The sequence below is a fragment of the Oncorhynchus tshawytscha genome, linkage group LG11 (genome assembly GCF_018296145.1).
Source record: "Oncorhynchus tshawytscha isolate Ot180627B linkage group LG11, Otsh_v2.0, whole genome shotgun sequence".
Classification (NCBI taxonomy): Eukaryota; Metazoa; Chordata; class Actinopteri; order Salmoniformes; family Salmonidae; genus Oncorhynchus; species Oncorhynchus tshawytscha.
In genome coordinates, this window is record NC_056439.1 from 46610132 (window position 1) to 46629006 (window position 18875).

Genomic DNA, 18875 nt, shown 5'->3' on the forward strand with positions numbered 1-18875 from the left:
TAATTTGACGTCCAGCCACCCGACAACCTGCCTGCTTGACCCAATCTCCTCCTCCCTTCTACAGACCATCTCTGGAGACCGTCTCCCATTCCTCATCAACTCCTCCCTGACCACTGGCTGTGTCCCCTCCAACTTCAAAATGGCCAGAGTCGCTCCCCTCCGACAAACTACAGATCGGTATCCCTTCTTTCTTTGACTTCAAAAAACACTTAAGTGCCCTCTCTGCCCTCTCTCACTGTCACTATCACTATCAGAACCATCTTCTGTAGCCCAGTTGGCAAATCATGGCACTTGGAATGGTAGGGTAGTGGGTGCGATTCCCAGGACCACCCGTACGTGAAATGTATGCACAACATGACTAAGTCGCTTTGGATAAAAGTGTCTGCTAAATGGACATTTACATTTTTTTTTACCAGTCTGCTCTCCTCGTGCTCCCAGATGTATCCGCTGCCTTCGACAACCATCAGATCCTCCTCTCCACCCGCTCAGGGCTGGGCGTCTCAGGCTCTGCCTCCTCTCCACCCGCTCAGGGCTGGGCGTCTCAGGCTCTGCCTCCTCTCCACCCGCTCAGGGCTGGGCGTCTCAGGCTCTGCCTCCTCTCCACCCGCTCAGGGCTGGGCGTCTCAGGCTCTGCCTCCTCTCCACCCGCTCAGGGCTGGGCGTCTCAGGCTCTGCCTCCTCTCCACCCGCTCAGGGCTGGGCGTCTCAGGCTCTCTCCACCCGCTCAGGGCTGGGCGTCTCAGGCTCCTCTCCACCCGCTCAGGGCTGGGCGTCTCAGGCTCTGGCTCCTCTCCACCCGCTCAGGGCTGGGCGTCTCAGGCTCTGGCTCCTCTCCACCCGCTCAGGGCTGGGCGTCTCAGGCTCTGCCTCCTCCAGGGCAGGGCTGGGCGTCTCAGGCTCTGCCTCCTCTCCACCCGCTCAGGGCTGGGCTCAGGCTCTGCCTCCTCTCCACCCGCTCAGGGCTGGGCGTCTCAGGCTCTGCCTCCTCTCCACCCGCTCAGGGCTGGGCGTCTCAGGCTCTGCCTCCTCTCCACCCGCTCAGGGCTGGGCGTCTCAGGCTCTGCCTCCTCTCCACCCGCTCAGGGCTGGGCGTCTCAGGCTCTGCCTCCTCTCCACCCGCTCAGGGCTGGGCGTCTCAGGCTCTGCCTCCTCTCCACCCGCTCAGGGCTGGGCGTCTCAGGCTCTGCCTCCTCTCCACCCGCTCAGGGCTGGGCGTCTCAGGCTCGGCACACACTTGGATTGCATGCTACCTGGCAGGCCGCTCCTCCCAGGTGATGTGGAGAGGATCCGTGTCTGCACCATGTACTCTCATTACTGGTGTCCCCCAGGGCTCAGTTTTAGGCCTTTTCCTTTCTATACACCAAGTAAGTCGACTCCTTCAAATTCTCACATGGTCTCTCCTTCATTGCTATGCAGAGGACACTCTACTTTTCTCCTTACCCCCTTTTGATACCCAGGTGGCAACATGCATCTCTGCGTGCCTGGCAGATGTCAGCCTACCACCTCAAGCGCAACAAGACCGCGCTGCTCTTCCTCATGGGGAAGGCCTGCCCACTCCAAGACCTCTCCTTCACGGTTGACAACTCCACGGTGTCCCCCTCCCAGAGTGCCAAGAACCTTGGCATGACGCAGATAACATCCTGTAATTCTCTGCAAACATCAAAGTAGTAACTCACTCCTGCAGGTTCATGCTCTACAACATCAGTAGAATATGACCCTACCCAACATAAACAACTTACCCAGAATGCTGCAGCCCACCTAGTGTTCAAGTCTTCCCATGTCACCCCACTCCTCCACGCATTCCACTGGCTTGGCTTCCAGTCGAAGCTTGCATCCACTACAAGACCATGGTAGTTGCCTATGGAGCAGCAAGAGGAACTGCCCCTCCCTACCTTCAGGCTCTGTTCAAACCCTACACAAAAGATCCTTAAATATTTCCACAACACTCTGGCCCTTGCAACCCCCTCTTACGACCTCTGACCCAGCTGATAATTACTTTGAGGAAAAATGTACTTACCAAGACAGCTAGTTGGGACAATCACATATCAATCTTAAGATGAATGCCCTAAGTTGCTCTTGATATAAGAGCGTCTGCTAAAAAAACTAAAAATGTAGAATAAAAACTCCTTAAAAATAAGTTTAAATTACAGGGCTATGGGAATAAGAGGAGAAAGCGACATTTGAAATCATTCCAAAACTTCTTTAGCACAAGTCACAGAGAGAGGACAGTACCTTCGTCCAGACCAGGAGTACTTCCTGGTCAGATATGGAAAGTAAAAAAAAAATGTTTTTTTTTTTTTTAAAACAGGCTCTACTTCCGAGTTACTTTATATGCACATCATTAGCCAGCCAACAAATTGGCTACATGCAATATCGACCTCCATATAGAGATGTTGTTAAGGTCCTGGGTGAGAAAGCACTGATTTAGAGAGGAGAGGTATTTTATGACAATGTACAGATAACTGGCAAAATAAAGGAAACACCAAACATAAAGTGTCTTAATAGGCTGTTGGGCCCACATGAGCCACCAGAACGGCTTCAATTCAACTTGGCATAGATTATACAAGTGTCTATTGGAGGGATGCAACCCCATTCTTCCACAATAAATTCCATAATTTGTTGATGAAAAACACTAAATAATAAATCTAAATGAATGCGTGCATGTATTCCACTTTCAACTCAGAACACCATGTCCATGTTTACAGGCTCTGAGCCTTACTTCTCCAAAGACAAAAAGTTACATTTTAGTGTTAAATGCCACATTTAGTGAAACGCCTTTCTTGCTTGCTCCAAACCCAATAATGTAGTAATCAATATAGTACAAAAATAAATAAGTGTACAAATAAGAGGAACACAAAAAAGTAAGAAGCTATATCTCACACACACACACGGTCATTCCAATACCATAGTTACAATGTGCAAGCATACTGGAGTGATAGAGGTAGATATGGATAAGGTGACGAGTCATCAGGATATATGATAAACAGAGTAGCAGCAACATAAAAATGATGATTGTGTGTGTGCGTAGTCAGTATAAATGTGTGCATGTTGGAGTGTCAGTGTGCACGAGTGTGTAGAATTCAAGGGTCAACTCAGATAGTCCGTACGGCCATTCAGTTAGCTATTTAGTAGTATTTTGGCTTGGGGATAGAAGCTGTTCAGGAGCCTGTCCATAGTGTAGACCAACAACGAGTCATGCTTTAGCCCAATGGCCAACACCAGATGCCTGCCCACCTTTCCTGTGTGCGGTTTGTTCCACTAACAGGCTGGGAGAGAAAAGGAGAGCCAAATAGTTATAAGGTGTCACCATGCAGATAAGTGCATCTGAGCTGAATTTCCAGTCTCATATCAACGGGTCTGAATACTTAAAAGTTATTTTATTTTATAAATTTGCAAACATTTCTAAAAACCTGTTTTTGTTAAGTCATTATAGGGTATTGTGTGTAGATTAATTTGTTTCCCCCCCCCCTCATTTTAGAATAAGGCATTAACGTAACAAAATGTGGAAAAAGGGGTCTGAATTCTTTCTGAATGCACTGAGCAATCTACACACAATACCCCATAACGGCAAACCAAAAACAGGTTGAGAACTTTTTGCAAATGTATAATTTTCCTTTTTTTTTTTAAATACAGCTTTCTTGGGTATGACGCTACAAGCTTAGCACACCTGTATTTGGGTTTCTCCCATTTCTCTCTGCAGATACTCTCAAGCTGTCAGGTTGGATGGAGAGCGTCGCTGCACAGCTATTTTCAGGTCTCTCCAGAGATGTTTGATCGGGTTCAAGTCTGGGCACTGGCTGGGCCACTCAAGGACATAGAGGCTTGTTCCGAAGCCACTGCTGCGTTGCCTTGGCTGTGTGCTTAGGGTCATTGTCCTGTTGGAAGGTGAACCTTCACCCCAGTCTGAGGTCCTGAGCAGGTTATTCATCACGGATCTCTGAACTTTTCACTGTTCGTCTTTCCCTCGATCCTGACTAGTCTCCCAGTCCCTGCCGCTGAAAAACATTCCCACAGTATGATGCTGCCTCCACCATACGGATGGTGCCAGGTTTCCTCCAGACGTGACGCTCGGCATTCAGGCCAAAGAGTTCAATCTTGGTTTCATCAGACCAGAGAATCTCGTTTCTCATTGTCTGAGTCTTCAGGTGCTTTTTGGCAAACTCCAAGCGGGAAGTCCAGTGCCTTTTACTGAGTAGTGACTTTCATCTGGCCACTACCATAAAGGCCTGATTGGTGGAGTGCTGCAAAGCTGGGAGAACCTTCCAGATGAACAACCATCTCCTTAGAGCTCTATCAGAGTGACCATCGGGTTCTTGGTCAACTCCCTGACCAAGGGCCTGTTCTCCCGGTTGATCAGTTTGGCCAAATGGCCAGCTCTAGGAAGAGTCTTGGTGGTCCAAACTTCTTCCATTTAAGGATGGAGGCCACTTTGTTCTTGAGGCCCTTCAATGCTGCAGACATTTTTTGGTGCACAATCCTGTCTCCGAGCTCTACGGAAAATTCCTTCGACCTCATGGCATGGTTTTTGCTCTGACATGCACGGTCAACTGTGGGACCTTCTATAGACTAGAGGTCGACCGATTAAATCGGAATGGCCGATTTCAAGTTTTCATAAATCGGAAAACTGTATTTTTGGACACAGATTTCTTTTTTTTTTATACCTTTAGTTAACAAGGCAAGTCAGTTAAGAACACATTCTTATTTTCAATGACGGCCTAGGAATGGTAGGTTAACTGCCTTCTTCAGGGACAGAATGACAGATTTTTACCTTGTCAGCTCGGGGATTCAATCTTGCAACCTTACAGTTAACTAGTCCAACATGCTAACCACCTGATTACATTGCACTCCACGAGCCTGTTACGCAAATGCAGTAAGAAGCCAAGCTAAGTTGCTAGCTAGCATTAACTTATCTTATAAAAAACAAATCAATCATAATCACTAGTTAAACTAGTAATATCATCAACCATGTGTAGTTATCTGGCGTGTCCTACGTTGCATATAATCGATGCGGTGTGTATTCGCAAAAAAGGACAGTCTTTGCTCCAATGTGTACCTAACCATAAACAAACATCAAAGCCTTTAAAATCAATACACAAGTAAATATTTTTAAACCTGCATATTTAGTTAATATTGCCTGCTAACATGACTCGTTGCGAACTGTGAAGACTACTTCTTCCTAACAAAGACAGCCAACTTCGCCAAACGGGGGATGATTTAACAAGAGCGCATTTGTGAATAAAAGCACAATTGTGGCACTCCTGTACCTAACCATAAACATCAATGAATTTCTTAAAGTCAATACACAGAAGTATATATTTTTAAACCTGCATATTTAGCTAAAGGAAATCGAGGTTAGCAGGCAATATTAACCAGGTGAAATTGTGTCACTTCTCTTGCATTCATTGCACGCAGAGTCAGTGTATATGCAACAGTTTGGGCTGCCTGGCTCATTGCAAACTAATTTGCCAGAATTTTACATAATTATGACATAAAATTGAAGGTTGTGCAATGTAACAGGGATATTCTGTGAAATACGGAACCGTTCCGTATTTCACTGAAAGAATAAACGTCTTGTTTTCGAGATGATAGTTTCCGGATTCGACCATATCAATGACGTAAGTCTATGATTTGATATTTGATAGAGCAGTCTGACTGAGCGGTGGTTGGCCCCAGCAGGCTCGTAAATATTCATTCAAACAGCACTTTCGTGCGTTTTGCCAGCAGCTCTTCGCTGTGCTTCAAGCATTGAGCTGTTTATGACTTCAAGCCTATCAACTCCCGAGATTAGGCTGGTGTAACCGATATGAAATGGCTAGCTAGTTAGCGGGGTGCGCGCTAATAGCATTTCAAACATCACTCGCTCTGAGACTTGGAGTAGTTATTCCCCTTGCTCTGCATGGGTAAAGCTGCTTCGAGGGTGGCTGTTGTCGTTGTGTTCCTCGTTCGAGCCCAGGTAGGGGCGAGGAGAGGGACGGAAGCTATACTGTTACACTGGCAATACTAAAGTGCCTATTAGAACATCCAATAGTCAAAGGTATATGAAATACAAATGGTATAGAGAGAAATAGTCCTGTAATTCCTATAACAACTACAACCCAAAACGTCTTACCTGGGAATATTGAAGACTCATGTTAAAAGAAACCACCAGCTTTCATATGTTCTCATGTTCTGAGCAAGGAACTTACACATTAGCTTTCTTACATGGCACATATTGCACTTCCTTCTCCAACACTTTGTTTTTGCATTATTTAAACCAAAATGAACATGTTTCATTATTTGAGGCTAAAATGATTTATGTATTAAAAAAAAGGTAAAATAAGTGTTCATTGTCATTATTACAAATACATTTTTTTTTTTTAAGTTTTAAAAAACACAATTATATATATTTTTTTTTTAAATCAGCCGGTTAAATCGGCGCCAGCTTATTTTGGGCCTCAAATAATCGGCATCGGTGTTGAAAAATCATAATCGGCCGACCTCTACTATAGACAGGCCTTTCCAAATGATGCCCAATCAATTGAATTTCCAATGAACTCCAATGAAGTTGTAGAAACAGCTCAAGGATGATCAATGGGAACAAGATGCACCTGAGCTCAATTTCATATCCCATAGTACAGGGTCTGAAAACTTAACTAAATAAGGCATGTTTTATTTTTAATAAATTAGCAAAAATGTCTGAACCTGTTTTCACTGTCATTATGGGGCATTGTGTGTAGATTGCTGAGGATATTGATTAAATAAAGCAATTTTAGAATAAGGCTGTAAGGTAATACAATTAAAAGTGAAGGAGTCTGAATACTTTCCGAAGACACTATGTATATTTTACACACAAAATATAAAACGCAACATGGACAGTGTTTGTCTCATTTGTCTCGCTGAAATTAAAGATCCCAGAAATATTCCATAAGCACAAATAGTTGATTTATCTCAAATTGTGCACACATTTGTTTACATCCCTGCTTGTGAGCATTTCTCCTTTACCAAGATAATACATCAACCTGACAGGTGTGGCATATGAACAAGTTGATTCAACAGCATGATCACACAGGTGCACCTTCTGCTTGGGACAATATAAACACTCGAAAAGGTGCAGTTTTGTCACACAACACAATACCACAGATGTCTCAAGTTGACTGCAGGAAGCTGTTGGCAGAGAATTTAATGTTCATTTATCTACCATAAGCTGTCTCCAATGTCGTTTTAGAGAATTTGGCAGTACCTCCAACCGACCTCACAACCACAGGCCTATGCCCTCCCAGGCCCACCCATGGCTGTGCCCTTGCCCAGTCATGTGAAATCCATAGATTAGGTCCTGATTAATTAATATATATTGACTGATTTCGTCATATGAACTGTAACGCTGTACAATCTTTGAAATTGTTGCATGTTGCGTTTATATTTTTGTTCAGATAGGTAAAGCATATTTTTAACCAATTCCTTCCATCTAGATCCCTACCTTCATCTAGAAAAAAATAAGTCTCATTCTGACAGAGCAATATTGGCCAACACCACCCAGTCGGTCATCCTGACAGCACAATATTGGCCAACACCACCCAGTAGGTCATCCTGACAGCACAATATTGGCCAACACCACCCAGTAGGTCATCCTGACAGCACAATATTGGCCAACACCACCCAGTCGGTCATCCTGACAGCACAATATTGGCCAACACCACCCAGTAGGTCATCCTAACAGCACAATATTGGCCAACACCACCCAGTCGGTCATCCTGACAGAGCAATGTTGGCCAACACCACCCAGTCAGTCATCCTGACAGAGCAATATTGGCCAACACCACCCAGTCAGTCATCCTGACAGAGCAATATTGGCCAACACCACCCAGTCAGTCATCCTGACAGAGCAATATTGGCCAACACCACCCAGTCGGTCATTCTGACAGCACAATATTGGCCAACACCACCCAGTAGGTCATCCTGACAGAGCAATATTGGCCAACACCACCCAGTCGGTCATCCTGACAGCACATTGTCAATTAATCCTTGCTTAGGGTTTCCAATGTCACTGCACACACGCAAGCACACGTGCAAGTGCACACTCAATCTGAGGATTTTTCTAGTTAGGAAAATGGGTAAAAAATAAATAAAAAGCCAAAATACAGAAAACAATGTGGTCTTATAGCCCATCAGTCCCCAGTTTCACCCTTATTGCTGTATTTGAGTAAAATCAGTAGATTTCTATTATTTGAAAGGCAGTCTTCCTGTTCGCACTTCCCATAAAATGATGGCAGTGGAAAACAGCTCTTCCCAAAGGCACCTTCTCAAATTGTTTCAGCATTGCATAGTTTATTTGGTGAGCATGTGCGAGATGTGATCAGAAGACACCCCTTACCTTGTGACCAGCAGGTGGGACCCCATCCTCAGTGACGCTTTGCCCATTCTGAAAATAAACGAGACAGAACACGGTTTCAGTGCCAAGATGTTTGCTGTGTGTGAGATTGTATGTGTGGGTGGGAACCATAGTAACCTAGAGCATCTATACTCATTATGCTACTTTGTTCCTAAGCTGACAAACCCAGTGCGTTTCACCTGTTGAAATGGCCAACAACCACAGTTATCCTCCAACAATGTATCTAGCTGAAGCATTGTTAAGAGCCCTTCAAAAGAGAACATCCATTTGTTATCAGCCAGTCTGCACGTTATTTCCCAGCATACACAGCATGGACCAGAGGCTAAAGCACCAGATGACATAATTGCCGTGTAGTTTCACAAGAGCAGACACTCTTTAAAATGTCATGATGAAAAGAGAATCAAGGCATTTCAAAAGACCATTACATGACAGGCTGGCCACTTTCCAGTGAAATCAAACTGCCATTAAAGCCATGATGATGATGATGATGATGATGATGATTAGGCAGCATGATTCATTTGAATAACCAACAGTTAGTGTGTTTAAAGACTCCAGGTTGCTGGGTTGAGAACATCGGATGATAAAGTGTAATTGACTAAAATGTTTCACCCAAGGCCTTAGCAGATGGTTTGGTACCCCAGTACATTGTAGTGCAATATTCTACCACAGGCCATTAAAACTGTTGACGGCAAGTATCTCTAGAGATGTTCAATCTCTGTTTTCACAAAGAACTAAATATGATTTGTTTGGTCTGAAGCATTCTGTAAACTCATACCTTAGAACACTCAAATTCACATTCTTGCTTCGACAGAAACGCACACAAAAAAAAAAAAAAAACACCCCTCTCTCTTACCATAGCAGTCAAAATAGAGACCTATATTGCACTTGAAAAAAATTAAACAAACAGTCAAAGACACAGGTTCGGGCTTGAAGCGCCAACACTGACCGAGCCCCCCCTCCTTCCCTGTCATGTCACAATGGAGAGAGGCGAACCTGAAGTCACACTTCCTCTACTACTCTTCTCCCCTGATGACAATACAAGTATTTTCTTCTCTCACACACACACACACGATATTGATTAGCCTCGAGTTGTGATAAAGAAGAAAGAGAGTGGGAAAATGGCTTATCTGGGGCACTGCCCTTGGTCTGAGGGCAGAAAAAGATCTTTACTAAACAGAGAACCGTGGACTTAATCTTAGTGAGTGGGGGTTGTCCACGATAGGTCTGTTGGGTGACACAAATGAACTTGCCATGGAAATGTTAAGTTGCAGTCTCAAAGGCTGCATTTATACAGATTGCCCAATTCTGATCTTTTGATGAATCAGATCAGCTCATTAATTAGGCAAAATATCAGAATTGGGCTGCATGTGTAAACACAGCCAAAAGGACCAAGAGTGAGACATTACTGCAGCGGCCTCTGCTACAAATCAAGAGCGCAAAAGGAAAGCAGGATTACCGTAATCGGAGAATGTTTTCAGGGCACACCCTCACCACAGAGAACTTGTTAGGCTATCAGCTCTTGGAAACACAATGAGCTTCTCAAACCCAGCCTGAGGGTTTTATGAGAGTGCAAGAGGAAGATCAAAAGTCTAGCTGGGGTTTTCATCCAGTTTTGCGACATATTTCTCATGAGAATTTTCCAACCAGTGATGAGTTTCCACAAAACTGACTTACTGTGGATAAAAATCAGTGTGTGATGACGTAGTGCACAGAAAAAAGACTTTCGCTTAAGTTTTCATGTACCGAATAAAAATCTAAAAGTTAAGTGTTGTTTCCATTGCAGTTAAACTCTACCAATAGTTTCTGTGACAAAAACAAAATAGGCCCACTCTGGTCTTGGCACCTGCTCTCTAGCCAACACTATGGGGTCAGCATTTATAAAATTGTCATTGCCATCACAGCTGTCGTGTTTTTATTTTTTTCTCCTCCATACGGTATGACTTTACTAGCATAACAAACCAAATGATGGTAAAGTGGTAACTGACTGCAGTTGTTGAAAGGAATAGTTCAAGTGACATCACCCACAATGCTTTTCCAGGCAATGACATCAGGGTTTACATCCATGGGGGTAGTAAAGGCATTTTTAGTATGTATGTTCCACATGTTACACCTAAATCACCTCAAAAATGACAAAAACAGGCTTGCAGAGGTGAACTACCTCTTTAAATAAACTCAAAAGGATAGTTGTGAAACACTGACCTAACAAGGAAACAGAAACCAACAATCATAAAAGGAGGGGTTTACGCACAAACAAAATCTATTTAATATATATATTTTTTTAAAAGAGGCTCCTTGAGGAGGAAACCAAATGGCCGTCTGGTTCCGGAGTGTTTCCCTAACCTCTGTGTAGACATCCCCTCTATTTTTACCTTCCTTATCCCCTCCCCCCTCCCATAAAGTTCTCACTACTGTAGTCATAATCCCCGGGTCTTCAGGAGAGGTTGGAGCAGGAATGTGGAAGATGCTGCTCCACACATTTTGGCCTAATTAGCCCTGCATGGCTGATCCAAGTGGCACAGTTAACCACGCTCTCCCCTGAGATTTCAACCAGAGTAAAAACACACACTTTAGAACTACAACCTCACACATACAATTACACATTCAAACTCAGAGATTCAAAATGTACCCCAGGGCTCTCCAAATGGCAGCCCACAAGACAAATGTGTCCCCTCCCATGTTCAAAATAAGAATTTATAAAAAAATAAATAAAGACAACAGTGAATCAGATTCCAAGTGATTTTTATTTTGGAAATGTGTTCCAAAGTATTCCCATGCATAAGTGTGATCGTATACAAACGTAAGCAAGTTTTAGTCAAATGTTATGTCTGTTTGTCCTTCTTGCGGTGAAGTTGCAGTCTACAAAGTATCTGTAATGATGTACCGACCCCCTGACCATCCGCTCAATAATGATTATATATAATCTAGTTGATGATCCCTGATATACATTTCTGTACACACGTAGGGCTGAGTGGTATTTTACTATATAATGTGGCTACAGGTATTGATCCACTGATGTGCATTTTCACTGTACCTTCACTAAATGGTATTCAAATCAAATTGTATTTGTCACATGAGCCAAATACAACAGGTGTAGACCTTACAGTGAACTGCTGTAAGGTATTTTAATGTTTGACTCAAAGAAGAAATTTTTTTGAACAAATAGCCCTGAGACAGACGGATGTTAAGGCTGGGGTTGGATACCAGTTTTTGCAGAGAGCTGTGGATTGATTGATTGATTGAAGGGTTGTGGTTTTGGGTTACTATCGGTTTGGAACAAGGTCAGATTCATTAACAGCTTTATGGAAATGTCAAGGTACTGACTGTCAACACTTGAAGAACTAGGTTCAGATTCTACCATTGGTCCATTGCTATACTTGAGCTGATAATGATGTCAGCTACTGTCGACATCATTGCCTACAGTTCTAGAAAAAAATTGTAGGATGTCAAATATCCAATGGCGTATTGTTATGAATGTCTGATCTGAATATAAATGTTATAATCAACACACTCTTAACACATCCACTCGGTGAGAGGAGCTAGTTTATCCTATCAGATGACAGCTGATGAGCTGTTTGTTTCCTGTCAGTGACTCTGTGTTTTGAAACTGGAGACTGTGCTATGCATATAAGGCTACAGATCCGGCCCAGGGTTTAGTCACATACCACTACAAAGTTATCCCTCCATTCTTCCCTGTCTCTTCCTCCCTGTCATTTCACGTTCACCAGTCGTTCTGTTCCCTTCCCTATACTAGTCTCGTTCCATGTGCTGCCACTGGATCATGAAGCACCTGGCAAACCACCAGGCTCCTTCCGGTCCCAGTTTGCTCCCTTCCTTTCCACTTTGGCCCCATCCGCTTTTGATTGAAAACATCGTTCAAAGGTAATGATTTTCAAATCTGTAATGTGGAGTCTCCACCACACTGCTGTTTATAGACCAACCTATCCAGAACCTTCAGATCTGCAAAACATCCAAAGGTTATGGGAAAGCAAACATCAAAGGATTATGGGGATGGGAGGAGGTGCGATCCCGGATGGCTAGAATGGGATTGGCTATCCATCGGAGACTCAAGAACCCCAAGTGATCCCCAAAGTCAGTTAAGAACAAATTCTTATTTACAATGACTGCCTAGGAACAGTGGGTTAACGGTCTTGTTCAGGGGCAGAAGGACACATTTTTACCATTGCGTCAGCTTGGGGATTCAATCTAGCAACCTTTCGGTTACTAGTCCAACGCTCTAACCACTAGGCTACCTGCCGCCCCTACCTGCAGCTATGACGAAACAAGGAAAGCGACCTCATATCTGCCAGTGTGAAAGTAGCTTCAGGTTGTGTTATCACATGCCCCTATGGCAGCCAGTAAGTCATCTCTCCCAGGTAGTGTTTGTTCCACAGGTCACACCCAGATCAGCTGAAGGTAAGGCAAAAGGCCCTTCTCTAGATGTGTTCCAAGATGGCTACATTGTAGTCACCTTCCAGATCTCACAACGCCAGCGTGCAGCACCACTACATTATACTAGGTCTGGAACACACTCAATCTGCTTACATAATGGCCATAGATCCAGTAGAGCACACAGCCTTGGCCGCGCACGACTACAACACCATCGTTAAGTTTGCCGACGACACAACGGTAGTAGGTCTGATCACTGACGAGGCGGTAAGTGACCTGGCAGTGTGGTGCCAAGACAACATCTTCTTCAAAGTCAGCAAGACAAAGGAGCGGATTGTGGACTACAAAGAAATGGAGGGCCGTGCACTCCAACACCATCATTAAGTTTGCCCCATCCACAGGGCTGTAGTGGAGCGGATCGAGAGCTTCAAGTTCATCAGTGTCCAGATCACTAAGGATCGATCATGGTCCAAACACACTAACAAAGTCATGAAGAGGGATCGACAATGCCTCTTCCCCCACCGGAGGCTGAAAATATTGGGTATGGGCCCTCAGAACGTTGAGGATCTACAGCTGCATCATTGAGAGCATCTTGACTAGCTGCAATCAGCGCCTTGTTATGGCAACTGCTTGGCATCTGACCGCAAGGCACTACAGAGGGTAGTGCGTACGGCCCAGTACATCACTGGAGCCGAGCTCCCTGCCATCCAGGACCTGTATACCAGGCGGTGTCAGAAGAAGTCCCCTAAAAATAGCCACCCAAGTCATACTGCTCTCTCTGCTACCACACGGCAAGCAGAAGCGATGCACCAAACTAAACTAACTTTGACTCATCACATACGCTGCTGCTACTGTTAACTGTCACTTTATTCCTAGTTATATGTACATGTCTACCTCAATTATCTCCTACCACAGCACATACACTTGATACTGGTACCTCCTGTATATAGACAAGTTATACTCATTATGTATCTATCATTTGTATTATTACACATTTTGATTATTTCTCTATTTTCTCTCTCTGCATTGTTGGGAAGGGCCCGTAAGGAAGCATTTCACTGTTAGTCCACGAAGCATGTGACAAATATAATGTGAATTGAGCCATTAGCTGCTGTGTGCAGCGCGTCTGCAACATAGTTGGTCTGGAACACACCCACTCTCTCTCTCACCCTCCCTGTGTGGCTCAGAAAGTGTACCCTGTGCTGGCAGGCCACGCATGGCTCAGAGGAATGTGGACCATTGTCTCACACTTATTAACTCAACCCCTGGCCTCTTACGTAATAACAGGGCGATCTCCAGAAGTGCTGACAGTCATCCCTTGCAGAGGCTTGTTGTGTTTTGTTCTGCTCTGTTCTACTCTCCATCAGAAAATACCTGATAAAAGCATGCGCCAAAACGCATTGGTTTTCACAACGAAGAATTATTTTGCAGCGAACTTGCAAATGTCCTGCCAAGAGTTGATGAATATATTTTAATGTTCAGCTCCTTCTGCTGCACCTGGGTAGAAAAAGCTCTGCTGGGAACAGATGACTATTGTGTAGTAGAGGTAGACACCTGATTGCATCAGTCGCAAACACGTCCTTCAGTCACAAGTCCTCCAAATTAAAGATATAACCTTTATATCAAAGCATTACATGTTCACCAGAAGAAGAGGTTCATGATAATATGAGAAGGAAGGAGAAGAGCAGTTAGGGAATATCTCAAGCAATAGGAGCAGGAAACAAAAATCATGTGCCTCACATGTACAGGGGAACAATAACAGTGACTTCATCAGTGATCAAAGGAGTGTCTATGACTAGGTCATTGCTCTATGTCGAGGCATCTGTCGGGGAATCTCCGGATCACTTTGGGGATCGGGGGAGTCTCCGATGGATAGCCAATCCCAATTCGCACCTCCCCCTCCCCATAATCCTTTGATGTTTGCTTTCCCATAACCTTTGGATGTTTTGCAGATCTGAAGGTTCTGGATAGGTTGGTCTATAAACAGCAGTGTGGTGGAGACTCCACATTACAGATTTGCGAACGTCAAAACGGATGGGGCCAAAGTGGAAAGGAAGGGAGCAAACTGGGACCGGAAGGAGCCTGGTGGTGTGCCAGGTGCGATCCAGTGGCAGCACATGGAACGAGACTAGTATAGGGAAGGGAACAGAACGACTGGTGAACGTGATGACAGGGAGGAAGAGACAGGGAAGAATGGAGGGATAACTTTGTAGTGGTATGTGACTAAACCCTGGGCCGGATCTGTAGCCTTCGCACAGTCTCCAGTTTCAAAACACAGAGTCACTGACAGGAAACAAACAGCTCATCAGCTGTCATCTGATAGGAGAGAGTAGCTCCTCTCACCGAGTGGATGTGTTAAGAGTGTGTTGATTATAACATTTATATTCAGATCAGACATTCATAACAATACGCTTGGATATTTGACATCCTACAATTTAGAACTGTAGGCAGCTGTCGACAGTAGCTGACATCATTATCAGCTCAAGTATAGCAATGGACCAATGGTAGAATCTGAACCTAGTTCGTACTTTGACAGTCAGTACCTTGACATTTCCATAAAGCTGTTAATGAATCTGACCTTGTCCAAACCGATAGTAACCCAAAACCACAACCCTTCAATCAATCAATCAATCCACAGCTCTCTCTGGTATCCAACCCCAGCCTTAACATCCGTCTGTCTCAGGGCTCTCAGTTTACAGCTCAATCAATCGGCCTCGGTCTCGTCTGTCGGTCTAAGACTGGAGTGGAGCCGGGTGCCAACGAGAGCTGTACTGTGACTTACAGCCTCAAGCTCAATGGGAAAGATCTGTGTGCCAAATTCTAAAGGCATTTGTCATCTCTCTACATTACACGAAAGGAGGCAAGACAGGCATAATTTTACCTGCCCATCCAATCTGGTGGGGATTGGGGAAGACCTCATTCCCAACAGGTGTAGTATAGCTACACTCCTCCAGTTGAACCAAATCACAACACAAAGAGATAAGTATGAGAACATAGTAGGGCTATTGGGCTCTCTAGGTTTACCTGTAATGCTGCTGCGTGACAGAACACTGGTTTATTGCGTTGTGACTGAGACAGTATGTCACTCTTGCCTCCAATTTGCCTTTAACAAAAGTTGCAAGGTCATGTGACCATAGTAAAAACTCCAGCGTGAACTTCCTGGCAAGCAGCCACCTGTCAAGAGGTGCAGAGGACTTTCAAAACGGCAGAAGCTGAGTTCAACTAATGTCCTCTGAACATTAGCTATTAGACTAGACTACTATACAGCAAAAGGAAAATGTCAAGCATGGCAACAACTGAATAAAACAGGATAAGAGTGGAGGGGGAGAGTAGCCTACTCACTTGATAACAAATTCAACTAAATGGCATAGGAAGATTTAAATAAGTATTTTGAACACGTTTTAGAGTTCACAGGTCACTCCTCCATGGAATCAATCACAAAATTATACCCCTGCAGATTTGATTTTGGCTAAATGTTGTCACACACATGGGTACATTGCATCAACCTACTGTAAAAAACAAGCAAGTGCACTCCTTAACTTTACAAACATGTAGAATAACAACTGGGGCGCCTTCAGCAGGACGACGTTTTGGAACGTTCAGATAGAAATATGCTATGTAGAACAAACATGCATATCTGACATGCAGAATATGGAATCACGTCAGCTCCATGTGGCATTTCCATTTCCAACGCCTGAACGTTTTCGTACTGAACATGGCCCAAGTCAACATTGTTCCATTATGTCAATAAAAACCAATTGAATCCTGGTATTTATTGTCAAGTGTCTTTCCAAGCACACCAATTAACAGAAGGGAAAAGTGTAGCCTACAAATAGCCTATATTTGGCATGCGGAATGACAATAAGAGCAATTTCACCGATGCCCTTACCTCTGAGTCCAGTGTAACTAGTTCCATTTGGGGCCAGGGCTCCGCAAGATGTGCAAGAGGCATTATGCTGGTTTAGTATCGCTCTCTGCTACCGAAATACACGTTCAATTTGCCCAGATGGATTGGGTTGTAGAGTGAGGTTACGTTACCCTGGACAATGTCTTGTTTATTCACAATCTGAATTCCGGTCGGTTATGATGTATCAATTCAATCCCCGGTGCAGACGCGTATTCCAGTCGCACCCGGGAGCCGTTTGCTACAAACAAATATAAACCCGAATGAAAAGCACACGAGAAAACTATTGATGATACCAATTCCAGGATATGAGTAAAATCAAACCCCTCTACACAGGTAGCCTAGGTCAGATTTGTAGTGAAGAGCCGACAGAGTTTCCAAGCCGTTAATTAGGCTATGCAATTATATTAATTCGCCAAAATAATTAGCTTTCTCTTGAGTCCATGTAACCTAATTAATCGACGACGCAGCCTATTATATTATAGGCATACAGCTTCTTCTTCTTCTCTGTATTTATGAGAGATTACTCGGAATGGGGACTTCGTTCTGTACTGCCTCCAGAATGTAGCGTTGAAGCTGAGCGCAACTCGAACTGTTATTGGCAGACTCCAGACTGATTTCTTCCAGCCCCGTATTCGTCGGTCCGCCCAACTGTATTTTCGCCATCCTCTGGAGGCTGGTTGAACTGCAATTTATGTATAGGATTACCTTACGTAATACGCCAAAGCGCACCAAATGCACTTTTTTTTAAATACAGTAATCAAATTAAAAAGGTTGGCAGCGTAATAAGACCTTGAAGATAATTTTGTTCAGCATGATGGTAAAAAAAGGATAATAGGGAGGAGAAAAAGGACGGGAGAAGAAGAAGACAAAGAAGAAGAGAGGGGTCAAGGGCGTTGATGATGAGGATGGTAAATAGTGATTCATTTTTATGCACACAGGTGTCATGCCCATTCATTGCAAGTGCTCGCTATCAGTGTCCCTTCAAAAAGACATTTGGTACATGAAAAATTTGGTTTTGAAGGAAAACAGTTACAATTTATTACCTAATAAAAATGATATAACATTTATAGAGTGTGGTGTATCAATTGATCTGTGCATAGTCGAGGGTCATTGTGTTATTATAACAATGCCTACATTTATGTTCATTTGTTTTGGTCTCTCACTCCAACATTTGCCACCAGAGGAGGCTCCTCAGAGGAGGAAGGGAAGGACCATCCTACTCAGTGAATTTCATAAAAATAATGAATGTATAATTTTTTTGATAAAACATGTCACCAAGTAACTGATTAAAACACACTGTTTTGCAATGAAGGTCTACAGTAGCCTCAACAGCACTCTGTAGGGTAGCCCCATGGTGTAGCCGGAGGACAGCTAGCTTCCGTCCTCCTCTGGGTACCTTGACTTCAATATAAAACCTAGGATGCTCATGGTTCTCACCCCCTTCGATTAACTTACACAGTACTTATTACAACTTCCGGAGGACGTCCTCCAACCTATCAGTGCTCTTGCAGTATGAACTGACATGTTATCCATCCAATCAAAGAATCAGAGAATGATTCTACTACAGCTAGCTAGCACTGCAGTGCATAAGTAGCGGGGACCGAGACTGAAAAACAGCTTCTTTCTCAATGCCATCAGACTGTTAAACAACACTAACATTGAGTGGCTGCTGCCAACATACTGACTCATCTCTAGCCACTTTAATAATGAAAAAAAATGATGGAATAAATGTATCACTAGCCACTTTAAACGATGCCACTTTATATAATGTTTACATACCCTACATTACTCATCTCATATGTATATACACTGTACTCTATACCATCTACTGCATTTTGCCTATGCCGTTCGGCCATCACTCATTCATATATTTGTATGTACATATTCTCATTCATTCCTTTATACACACAAGTGTAAGGTAGTCATTGTGAAATTGTTAGGTTAAATTTCTTGTTAGATATTACTGCATGGTCGGACCTAGAAGCACAAGCATTTCGCTACACTCGCATTAACATCTGCTAACCATGTGTATTGCCACGCCCTGACCTTAGAGCTTTTTATGTCTCTATTTTGGTTTGGTCAGGGTGTGATTTGGGTGGGCATTCTATGTTCTTTTTTCTATGTTTTTGTATTTCTTTGTTTTGACCGGGTATGGTTCTCAATCAGGGACAGCTGTCTATCGTTGTTTCTGATTGGGAACCATACTTAGGTAGC

At 43.8% G+C, this 18875-nt stretch overlaps 1 protein-coding gene across 2 annotated transcripts in view; it reads right to left on the reverse strand.

Annotated features, from left to right (window-relative positions):
* The window catches only part of LOC112262077 (ribosomal protein S6 kinase alpha-1), a 77524-nt gene extending 60254 nt beyond the window's left edge, over nucleotides 1-17270 (reverse strand). Inside the window, exons 1-2 of one of the 2 annotated variants that reach the window (XM_024437772.2) lie at nucleotides 16644-17270; nucleotides 8351-8398 (exon numbers count right to left, since the gene is read on the reverse strand). In XM_024437772.2, the coding sequence (XP_024293540.2) occupies nucleotides 8351-8398; nucleotides 16644-16706 (111 nt within the window). In that variant the 5' untranslated portion in view covers nucleotides 16707-17270. The remainder of the gene's footprint in view (nucleotides 1-8350; nucleotides 8399-16643) is intronic. The other variant, XM_042330181.1, reaches the window with a different exon arrangement.
* Nucleotides 17271-18875: the final 1605 nt, after the last annotated feature.